The sequence below is a fragment of the Falco biarmicus genome, chromosome 1 (genome assembly GCF_023638135.1).
Source record: "Falco biarmicus isolate bFalBia1 chromosome 1, bFalBia1.pri, whole genome shotgun sequence".
Classification (NCBI taxonomy): Eukaryota; Metazoa; Chordata; class Aves; order Falconiformes; family Falconidae; genus Falco; species Falco biarmicus.
This window is the reverse complement of record NC_079288.1, coordinates 32,742,769-32,754,231: the sequence shown is the minus strand read 5'-3', so window position 1 is coordinate 32,754,231 and position 11,463 is coordinate 32,742,769. Positions and strand designations below refer to the sequence as shown.

The window sequence follows — 11,463 nt, the reverse complement described above, 5'->3', positions numbered from 1 at the left end:
AGGAGGTCCCTTGGGAAGTGGCTTATTTCTTCCTTGCACTGGGTCGTGGCAGGATTCGGGCCAGCGTTCCCAGCTCCCGGCGTCACACCCTCTCCCAGCTGTTGCTCACAGAGCATCGTGCTGCCGAGAAAACCCCAGCAATGGATGCGGCCGCCACTCCTTCCTCCTCCCCTCGCCCTTAAAACCAGCGGGGAGCGGCACTGTGCCTGCTCCGGGGTCTGCAGGGGGGTGAGAGCCCACTCGCTCCCGGCGAGCCTTCAGCGCTTGGCTGAGGGGCTCCTCTTCCTCACCAGGCACGGGGTGGCTTTGGCACCCTGACCTCATCCTCCCCAGCATGGAGCAGCGGGGGAGCGTGGTGCCGCATGAGGTATTTGGGAAAAGTCACTGGAAGGCTCGAGAGGGGTGTACTAAGGGGACTGGGAGTTATTATTGGAAAAGTCACTGGGAGGCTCGTTAGGTGTACGGAGGGGACTGGGATGTGTTACTGTGGGAGAGGACGGGACAGGTCCTGCCGGCAGAGCAACGGGCAGGGTGTGTGACCTGCCCCAGCCAGGGCCAGGGTTCTTATGTTTTTTTTATGGCTTTCGGGGGTGAATGACTGCGGGGGGGCTGTTCCACCCAGGCGCATCTGGGTGCAAAGGGTTTGCATCCTGCTGGGGACCTGCCGCATGCCACAGATGCTCCAAGCGTGGCGTACTGCTGTGGGCACCCAGCACCCTGTGGAGCTGCTGCCCCATCCTGGGGGTCCTGCCAGCCCCGGGGAGCAGGACAGCAGCAGGATGGTCACAAGCTGCGTGGGTTGGCACATCCCGGCTGGGTGCAGGCGTCTGGACTTTTTGTGTCCCTTCTCCTTTCTCCGGGTCGGACCCAGCAATCTGGGTGCATCAGCAAGTTTCCTCCTGATTCAGCCATGGGGGATGTTGCAACACGGCGTTGTGCAAAGGCGAGCATCAGCCTGAGCCCCAGTTCCTCTTTTTTGGCTCCTGCGGGAGCTCGGCCACGTGTGATGTGGCTCAGTGTCCCCACCTGCACCGGGCACGACAGTGGCCACAAGCTCCCCGGAGACATCGCTCCTCACTGGGCATCACCCACTCTCCCCTGGGTCATGGTTGGGTGGCAGTTTTCCCAGTTGCGGTGCTGCCAGCTCTGAGGAAACTGGGATTTCTCCTTTGTGCACGGTGGAGAGCCAGAAAGCACATCGGTATCGGTGATGGCGAGCAGGTGGGTGCTCTGCCCCAGGCTCGTCACTGGCTCCAACTGAACGTGATGCTCTCAGCCCAGAAGCACGGTGCTGGATTTTGGTCCAACCGCCACATGTGTGTATTTTTATTGTGTTTCTGCCTCTGGTTGGGCTTCCCTGGCTTGGAGTGGAGGTTTGTGGCCGTCCAGGCTCAGCCCGTGCTGGATCGCTGGATGCACCATGTGCACCGATGGTAATCACCACCTGCTCGCAGGCACAGGGACGAGGACAGGCTGGTGCTTCGTTGCTGCCCCTCTGCTTGGCGTCCCAGTGCAAACCAGGACAGGCTGATTCATTGCTGGGAACTTGCTGCTGGATCCAGACCCACCTTGGCATGCGGGGCCCGGTTGGACAAACAGCTGGGAACAGGCAGGACCTGGCAAGTGCGCTGGAGGGGGGGGCATGGCATGGCAAGGCAGGGGACACATGTTCCCCTTCTGCCATGCACCCCAGGGATGGCTTTGGGTTACCCATCTTCTGCGTGTGTGAGGCCAGGAGCATCCCAGGTGGTGGGGCAGGGATGTGGGGCAGCCCAGGGTGGAGGTGCTCCATCCTGGATCACAGGGGTCCTCTGGCTGCGCTCACCCCTTGGCAGGAGCAACAAGACCACGGCTTTTTTGTACCAGCGGGGGATGCCCAAACCCTGCCCAAGGGGCATTGCAGGGCTCCTGAGCTGGCTGTGGGCAGCGCAGGGATGTGGTGGATGGGAGACCGCACCCAGGGCAGCCAGCTGCCCCATCTCCTCTCAGTGTCCAGCTGAACGGTGCAAGAAATTGCTTCTACCCAAGGTTCTGAGTCCCCACATCCTGCCACAGAGCATCGCTTCCCCCTTCCCAGGCGCTGCCCATCCCCATGCTGAGCCCGGCAGCTGGGTTATGCCACCGGCTGCATTTTTTTCTGTTGTTCTCTCATCGGCAATACGTGCGTGTCCTTCTTGGGATGAGAAAGCTCAGCGATACCCACGGCACCCTCTGCTCGGATGCCAAAGCGATGTAACCCTGGGGTCGTTCGCATGCTGGCCCTAACGAGGTTATAGAAGAAGTAGAAATGTGTAATCCAGCCTCCGTGTGCTCAAAACCCCTGAGGATTTATCAAGCTCAGGTAAATACCACTGGGTTTATATAATTTCATATATATTTTTATATATCTATCTCTTGACATATATTTGGGAGGGATGGTTTTGCTGCAGCTGGCTGGAAGTCATTGCTTTGCTCAAGGAATTTGCAGTCAGTTGAGCTTTTTTGCTCCCCTGTTCTTCTAAAGTGGGTCTGGGGTCTGGCAGAGCAAAGGACAGGGGGTGGCAGTGACCTCTGGGGTCCCAATGTGTGGCATGCGTTGGGATCCCAGAGGTCACCACAGTTCACTGTCCTCCACCCAAATCCTCTATTTTTTCTATTTTTTCATAAAATCCTCAGCTGTTTTGGGGATAGGTTTTGCAGTCTGCAGTGATGGGAGCCCCTGCGGTGGCTTTGCGTGTGGGAAAGCTGCACAGAGGGGAGAGGAACTGGGTATGAATTTGGGGGGGGGGGGGGGGGGGGGAGGATGTCCTTATAGTGTGGCAGTGTCACCTCAGTGGGGACAGGGAGAACAGGGGGCTTTTCTTTGCTGTGCTGATCAGCATGCAGCTGGGAGCACAGCACGCAGCTGCGATGGGGCTGGAGGATTCTTCTGCAGATCCGGGGTGACTTTCTCACTTGGGGGGGGGGCGGTGCTGAGCTCTGCCAGCTCTGACTGTCCCCCATCCCTGGCACGGTCACGTCCGTCCCCTCGGCACCAGGAGGGACAGACCTATTTCCTTTTTCTTGGTTTCCTTCCTCTTTGTACCCTTAAAATCCGGAGTGCCTGAGAGCAGCCGGAGCAGCCCCGCAGGTGGCATGTGAGCTGCCTTTCGCTACGGCACGATGTCCCCAAGGCCTGTGCTGGCTTTGCACCCAGCAGCTGTAATCCAGCCCAGGCCACGGTTAGGGATATTTTCACTGGGCTGATACGATGTGGCAGGGAGGATGCTCAGAAAAAGGGAGTTTAATTGGCCTTTTTATTGCCTGCAAAGCTCCAGCAAAGCCTGGGATTAATAGCAACCTATATTAAAAAAAAAAAAGAGAGAGAGAAGAGGAGATGAAAGAACTTTTATTATCTTGGAAGTCGCTCGAGACATTTTAAGCAGTACAGAAACATAAACTGCCCTTTTAAAAGAAAATCTTTGCCTGTGTAGGTACAAATGCCCAAGATTTTCCCCTTTAGTACTCAATCCTTCATCAGAACAGAGGATGGGGAGCGAAGGGCCGGGCTCCTACCAATGGGGTGGCTCTGAACAACCTGAGCACTTTGTGCCAGGGAGGGACAGGTTCCTTTGCCCGGCTCCTGCAGGAATTTCATCCTGGGAAAAGCCTTGCATGACCTGTGTTTTGAGGTTAAACACCAGTTTCTGGCTGGGGACCCCACACCATGGGCAGGGGCGTTTCATGGAGACCCATCCCATCCCGACCCGTCCTCTCCCATGCAGCCCGGTCAGCTCTGCCCAGATAAACACTGACTCATGCGGCTATTCTGTCCCACCCTGGGCACAGCCAGCTCTTTTAAGGCTGCCTTTTCCAGCTATTCCTCTTTTTTTTTTTTTTTTTTTTTTCCTCCTGTTCACATGGGCGGGGGATGAAGCCTTAGCTGGTGTGCCAGGAGCAGCTGGGGATGCCGAAGGCTGCCAGGCGTGGGGGGTCCCAGTGGAGCGAGGACTGCTCCGCGGTGGTGAAGCAGGGATGCGTCCCAGTGCCATGGATGCAGGTAGGGTTCAGGCTTCCCCGCCATCCTGCAGCCAGCCTTGGGGTGGAGCTCAGTGCCTCAGTTTCCCCTGTGGGGACTGGATTTGTCCCCTCCCTTTGCCTTGGGGGTCCCCTGCTGCTGGTGATTTGAAGGAGCATCAGGGTGGCTGGCAGCTTGTATCCTTGCTGGCAGGAGCTCATGTGCTCGGTGTCGGGCTGTTGTGGCTGCTCAGCATGCTGCTGCCTCTCCCATGGCATCTTGCACCCCTGTCCCCTTCTCAGTCCCCTTCTCAGCTGGCTGGAGCTGGACAGTGGGGTCAGGGATGGGTGGCAGGGCTGGGACTGTGGCCAGGGAGCAGCTTTTGGGCAGGCCAGGGCTCAGGGTTTGGTTCCCTTTTGATGGGCATGTGGCTGGTGACCGATAGATACTGAGGGCTGGGACACCATCCCCAGGCATCCTTGTGGGGACGGGGATGCTGTCCAGCATCTCTCCCTATGGCAGCTGTTGCCATGGCAATTGCTGGCTAAAATACAGGTGAATTGCAGCTGGGTACCCAAAGTTGCTTTCACATTCCTTTTCTTTTCTTGCTCCTCTTAAGCCCTGGCAATCCCTCCCATGGGACTGGGAGCTGCTGCTGCGGGGCTGGATGCCAGATCCCAGTGGGGATGTCCCTCCCATGTAACCCTGGGCTGGAAAAATGTGGCTGCTGGAGGGATGGATGGGGCATGCATCCACCTTCCCTCGGGCATGCTCCTGCTGACAGCAACGGGAGTTTGCCGTGCTCAGGATCTGGCCCACAGGGTGGGACTCGAGCTCAACCAGAGCAGTAAGTCGCCAGGGAACTGGGACCAGATTCTGCCATGGGGGGAAAATCCTGCTGTGGTAGGGCTCCGAGGGGACCGGTGCTGGCAGGTCCGGGGGGGACACTGAGATGCTGCTTCGCCCCATGCCCTTCCCAAAGCTCCTCAGATGAGTGACCATGTGTTTCCCCCAGACATCTGCCTGCAATTCCCACTCATGGAGCAGGAGCCCGCGCTGCGTGGGCAGCCTGCCTGCGCTCCTCCCATGCGTGCCGGAGGAAGCGGGTTTGGGTTTGGGGTGCGCTGGGACCTCGGAAACCGCTGCTTGGGAAGGAGGGGAGGGGAAATGCTCAAATGAGAAAAAGGCAGAGCAGCTGCCCCGGGGGCGGCAGCAGCTGTGCAAGCAGGGGTGCAGGCAGGGGCAAGCACAGCTGACCCTGGTCCTCCACCTGCTCCCCGGGGGGGTTTGTCTGTCCCATCCCTGGGTGTCCCTTGCACCCTTAACACCCTGAAGGTGCGGGGGACGGGGAGGACAAGCACTAACCTAAAGGGACCCCCAGTTTCCCCAGTGCTGGGGGAGTATTTGTGGGGACCCCCACACAGGCTCATGCTGGTCCCAGCCCAGTTTCATAACATCATGTGAATAAAAGCGCAATGCACTTTGACAGCTCAGGCAAGATCTTGTATGCTCAAAAGCGAGTCTGCTTATTTTATTGGATTTTATTGGATTTTATTTGATATTTTTTCCCCTCAACCTGATTATTAGTACCTCCAGTAAAAGCATTGCCCACAGGCATTGGGGGAGGCAGAAGGCAGTGCTGGCAGCCTGCCTGCCTCTGTAAATCCCTGGTGCAGGCAGCTGAGAGCTGGGGCAGCACCCATGGCCAGGTGGTACCCACTGCGGGGGGCTGAGCATCCCCTGCCCTCCCTGGGCACAGCTGCATCCATGGTGTGCAGATCCAGCCGAGCTCCCCCCATTTCCCCACAGCCCCAGTCACATCCGTCCCCCGCCCGTCTGGGCTGGCCGCGGAAGAGCTTTTGCCCAGAAAAGCTGGATTTGAACATTTTGGGCTGTTCTCTCAGTTTCCTGTTGCCTTCCCAAGAACAACATCCCTGACCTCATCCTCCCCCGGTATGCGCCGGGATGCTGCTGATGCACGAGCCGCCCATTGGGAATCCCGCCGCGGCGCCCGCTGGCTGGACTCAGCCTTTCCCGGGTACCAAGACAAATACAGCTGCAGGAATGGTGGGGCTGTCAGCGGCTGGCTGGATTAAAAGGCTATTTTGGGTAGATCCTGTGCTCATTTTTGTTGAGGTAGGAGGACAGAGATGAATAGACTGAATGGAGAGCAAAGCGGTTTTGGCTAGAGCCGAGTATTTTCAACCCAGAAAGGAGCATTGAAACATGCTTATGATTATGTGCCTTTTTTTGTTGGTTTCCCCCCCCGCCCCCAAAGTTTGGGGTATTTTTACAGTGAGAAATGGGGAGGTTTCACGCAGTTGCCCCTCAGACTCTCCATTTTGGGGAGGCAAATGGGAATTCGCTGGACAATCTCCCAGTAGGTCTGGGCTCCAGCTCCCGTTGCCCATCCCACCCCCAGTGCCCAGAGACATCCCAGCAGGTTCCCGGCAGGTTCAGCAGGTGCCTGTCTGCTACCTTGAGGTTTGTGATAGCCTTGCATGAGCCCTGGAAACAAACCCAGCACCTGCCAAACCCCGTGGGGAAACAGCCCTGCTGCTCCCCTTGCTCTCCAGATCCTCATCCCAAGCAGGGACTGGGGCTACCCCACTGCCCGACCTGACAGGGGTCAGGGGAGGGGGTTTCTTTTACATCATCTGTCTTGCCTGTCTGCCTTGAGAAGGACAAATGTTAAAACTAGAGGGGGAAAAAAAAAAGAAAAAAAAGAAAGAAAAAAAAAGAGAAAGTATGGGGTTGGAGGGAAATAAACAGACAATTCAAATAAATAATCCATTAAATACAGCTTTGAAATGTCAAGCTGAATGTCATCATGCTTCCTGGGCTCAGTCATTAAAAAATAATAATAAAGAGGAAATTTTACATTAAAAAAATCTGTAAGTGGGCACGATTGGAAGAGAAGCTTGTAAAGCTGCAGGAGCCCCTCCTGCCTCCCCCGGGCGGGGGAGCGACGGGTACTGCAAGGAACGAGGGGTCTGGCTGCCCTCACGGTGCTGGGGGGCAGTGGGCTGTCCTTGGGGGTCCCACAGTCCCCCCGTGGGTGGGTGGGTGTCATTTCTTGGGGGTTTCTCCCCAGTGACAGAGCAAGTCCCAGGAGCTTTGGGGCTCTCTGGCTGAGGGTGGGGTGGGATGGAGATGGGGCTCTGGGCTTTGCCCGCCTTTCTGCAGCTCTGTGTTTGGAAAGGTGGTGGCATGGAAACCGTGGTCGGTAACGGCAGCTCCTTACACAGGAACATGAACAGTCAGCACTGGAAGTGCCAGTTCTGCTGATCCTGTTACTTCTACCGGATCATCAACTTTAATTCATCCTTTCTATGATGAAGGTTTTGCTGGGGCAAGGCCACCTTCCGGATCAAACTCACTCACAAGTTTTGAGCTAAAACCTTATTTATTCCAGCAGCTTATTGTCTCCTGGAGCTCACCGAGGGGAGAGGCGATGGGGCTGTGATTTAAGCCCCTGGCCAAGGATTTTGCAGCCGTGGGAGCAGCAGCAGTCGCAGGAAGGAAAAGCCCAGGGAGAAACAATAGGTTACTGCATAAACACCATGGGGATTTCAAAGGAGGGTCGGTGGAGAGGATGATGCTCAGGGGGACCTTGGAGCTGAAACACCCTGAGAACAAGAGAGTCCAGCCTGGGTGGGCAGAGCCACATCCTTCCTGCGAGGACAAGGTTGGGTGCCATGCCCTGTGCCGGAGCTCACGCAGATCTCACCCCTCTTGCCACGGCTCATGGGCTTTGCTGATTGACTTCGGTGGCCCTGGGCTTTAACCCGCCGTGACTGTTCACAGGGGAGTGGTTGAACCCATTTAACGAAGGGCTCTAAGTGGCTGGTGGAGACTGGATGCTGATTATGGCAAACGATGCTGTTAGTTAATTAACATTGTAAAACACGCAGGGCACTGATTTAATCAGGGAAACAACTGTACGAGAGTCCAGGCACCTCACCCATATTTATGGTTTTAATTATTTATAATAATGTTACCGTGGTTTTTATTGTAGGGTTCTTTGTGTGTACCTACTGATGCTGGCTGGTGTCGGATGCTGGCACCGAGTGTGCGGTACAGGGTTTCTGTACCGGGTTATGTTTTGATAATCTTTTGACATCTTATTTTGAGCTGCTGGGGTCATGATGGGACCCTGCCTTCACCGGATCCATGGTGGGGGGTCCCCCGGCAGGCACAGGGCAGCACCAGCCTGCCAGGGGGATGCACAGGGTTAAGTTCCAGCGGTGGCTGAGTCTGTTTCCTCCCTTAACCCGCATCCGGGGGTGAATGGCCTTTGTTTGATGTTGGCTTTAATATTACAGCTCCATCCCTAGACCTGCAGGGAGGGAGCCGCCTTGGTGCTGTGGGACACTGAACCGCCGCCTCCAGGAGCACGGCCACCACGCCAGAGGGGAGAGGTGAGAGGCTGGACCACCACTTCCACCGGGCACGGTGTCTGGCATCTGTGGGGCACCTTGTCAACCGCATGCTGGATTTGCAGTCCAGTTTAGTGGGTGCTCAGGAGAAAAAAAAGAGAAGAGCCATAATATTTTGCAGATTGGCAGGCTTCATAGCTGTTAATGAGCTGTTAATAAGCATCATCCTAGTTTTATCCTTGGAAGTAGGTGGGTAATAGACATTTTTTGCAGGATGAGGCTATAGCCACATCCTGGCGGAGACAAGGGACTGAATCATGTCTTGTCGCTCAGGGAGCTGATGTCTCTTGGTCGGGAGGTAGAAACGCAGTGAGGAGCTGTAGGAGCATCTTCCTTCAGAGCCAGTGGTAGGGTCCCCACAGGATCCCCCATACCCGCGTGCTCCATCCCCTCTTTCCATGGCCCCTTGTGCCTGTACATGTCGTGGGGCTGGTGTCCCTCCCATGGGATGCGCTTGCCGTGATTAACACCATGTATTTTCTCAGCAGAAACACGCAGAGAAACATCACCGGCTGGAGAGCCTGGGACTGACTAGGCTGCAGTTTGTTCTCAGATAATGGAGCTTTCCAATTTGTCCAATTACTTGGATGATGTCGATAACTACAGTGACTACCCAGATTACACCTATGAGGAGACCAGCAGCGTGTGGACAGACCCATCCCATGACCCAAAGGACATTGCGAGGATCCTCTCGGTCGTCATCTACAGCGTGTCCTGCGTGTTGGGCATCCTGGGGAATGGCCTCGTCATTGCAATCATCACTCTGAAGATGAAGAAGTCAGTCAATGCCATCTGGTTCCTCAACCTGGCCGTCGCCGACTTCCTCTTCAACATCTTCCTGCCCATAAACATTTCTTACACGGCCATGCGATACAACTGGATCTTCGGGACAGTCATGTGCAAGTTGAACTCCTTCCTCCTCATCCTCAACATGTACACCAGTGTCCTTCTCCTCACCACCATCAGCTTCGATCGCTACGTGTCAGTGGTCTTTCCTGTCTGGTCTCAAAACCATCGCTCGACCAACCTAGCGTATTTAGTTTGCTTGATTATCTGGACCGTCGGCATCATTATGAGCTGCCCGTCTCTTGTCTTCCGAGACACAGCACAAGCCCACAACTCTGTGATTTGTTTTAGCAACTTTTCCCTCTCCAGGAATAAGTCTTACCAAGCCCTGGCATTAATGAGACACCGAACAGTGAACATCACCAGGTTCCTTGCGGGGTATATCCTTCCCATAACCATCATCACTTTCTGCTACATCGCCATCGTCTTCAATTTGCGTCGAAACCGTCTTGCCAAGTCCAAAAAGCCCTTCAAGATCATTGTCACTATCATAGTCACCTTCTTCCTTTGCTGGAGTCCCTATCACCTGATGAACCTCCTGGAAACAAAACCTGACATGATACCGCGCTCCGTGTTTGAGATCAGCATCCCCATAACCACGGCACTCGCTGCCTCCAACAGCTGCATGAACCCTGTCCTCTACGTCTTCATGGGCCAGGACTTTAAGAAGTTTAAGGTCACCATCCTTTCCAGACTGGTGAACGCCCTCAGTGAGGAGATGGGTCACTCCAGCATCGTTCACAGGAGCTTCTCCAAGATGTCTTCAATGACTGAGAAGGAGACGACAGTCCTCTAAACTCAATCTGGGTGCCTGCAGGAGGGCTATAGTCCTCTGGTGTTACCCATGCACACCACTGTGATAGTGGCCACCCCTATGGTGGCCCCCGGTGTGGGATGAGCATGGTCCAACACCATCCTATAGCATATTCTTTGACTGGTCTTGCTGCCTGGGGGCTGGCAGAGGTTGGAGACTACCGCTCTGTGCACTTGGAGAAGACACAACTGCCCTTAATCTTTCTTTGCAATTGCAAAGAGCATTGTGCCAAACTATTTAAGAAAACATTTCAGAGCCTTCTTATCTAATCTATGCATTGCCTGGCCTGGCAAGGGCATTCCTGCTGTTTCCAGAGATGTCGTTATGGGGAGATTGGACAGAGCATGTGTCTGGGAAGGTACTTCTGCTGCCAGGCTCCCAAAATGGGTGGCTGGGTGACCACCCATCTCGGGTGATACCTGCTATGGCAAAACTGATGATGCTCTTCCTACATCCTATGTATGCATATAGCTACTCATGTTAAAGTCCTAAAGTATATTGGTACTAGCGCAATATGTTTTTCACTGTGTTGTGAAGCTTTGGTACCCAGAGAGACTCTGGGGAGTGTCTTCATAGGAGGGGTTTGAATATCCCATCCTCGATGAGCTGGGAAATCTCACAGGTCTTCTAAGTGATCCAGACCCAGGGCCACCTGCCAGGGTGGGATTTGGCTCATGCACAGGGTCGCAGATATAGAAAACTAGAAGAAAAAAAAAAAGGAGGGAAAGGTTAATTTTAAGTGTCTTTTGAACAAACCTGACTTTGATGGGCATGCTTCACATGGTACGTTTTGCGGAGCAGTTTGAGGCTTGGGGCTGTGAGTCCCAGTGGCTCCTTGGGAAGTGCCTGGGTGGCACTGGGGAGCAGGTCGATAGGCTGGGGAGCGCGGTCCTGGGGGAGGACCTGGTGTCCCCTCCTGGATCCAGGTGGACCTGGGAGCTGGCTCCAGTGATGGCTGCTCCCTGGTGGGATCAGTCAGTCCTATGGGAAGACTTTCCCTCTTCCCAACCAGGCAGCAAGCCCATCACGGGTGGGAGACTCTGCTGTTGCACACAAATCTCTGCGGTGCAGGATGGGCTACGGCACCGTCTCTATCCAATTTCATGCACAGTTAATTTGGGAGATCCTTCACAATTTGGGCTTCTTGACTATGACACCAGTGTCACACTTATTTATGTGTTGGTTTCTCTGTGTCACCCACAGCCTCTCACTCCCAGGAAAGCAAGGAATGACTGAGTCCTCCACCTGTGCTGGGTGCCAGAGCAGAGCCCACCCCAGAGCTGGGTTCGGGCAGTCTCCAGTGGCACCAGGGACATTTCTGGGGAGTCCCTGGGGGTGCCAGTCCCTGTGATGCCCAGAGGCTGCACCCCGGCAGTTGAGAGTCTGCT

The 11,463-nt window shown here is 55.2% G+C and overlaps 1 protein-coding gene across 10 annotated transcripts; it reads left to right on the top strand.

Annotated features, from left to right (window-relative positions):
* Window positions 1–210: 210 nt before the first annotated feature.
* On the top strand, window positions 211–10,588 carry CMKLR1 (chemerin chemokine-like receptor 1). 10 transcript variants are annotated; one of them, XM_056347387.1, is made up of 3 exons: window positions 211–367; window positions 8,302–8,397; window positions 8,904–10,588. In XM_056347387.1, exon 3 carries the CDS (start codon window positions 8,972–8,974, stop codon window positions 10,055–10,057), a length of 1,086 nt encoding a protein of 361 aa, XP_056203362.1. In that variant the 5' UTR covers window positions 211–367; window positions 8,302–8,397; window positions 8,904–8,971; the 3' UTR covers window positions 10,058–10,588. The 10 variants fall into 10 exon arrangements, with proteins under 10 accessions (XP_056203362.1, XP_056203343.1, XP_056203354.1 ...); XM_056347368.1 differs by having other exon boundaries at window positions 8,901–10,588; XM_056347379.1 differs by lacking the exon at window positions 211–367 and adding an exon at window positions 1,020–1,221.
* The last annotated feature ends 875 nt before the right edge of the window (window positions 10,589–11,463 follow it).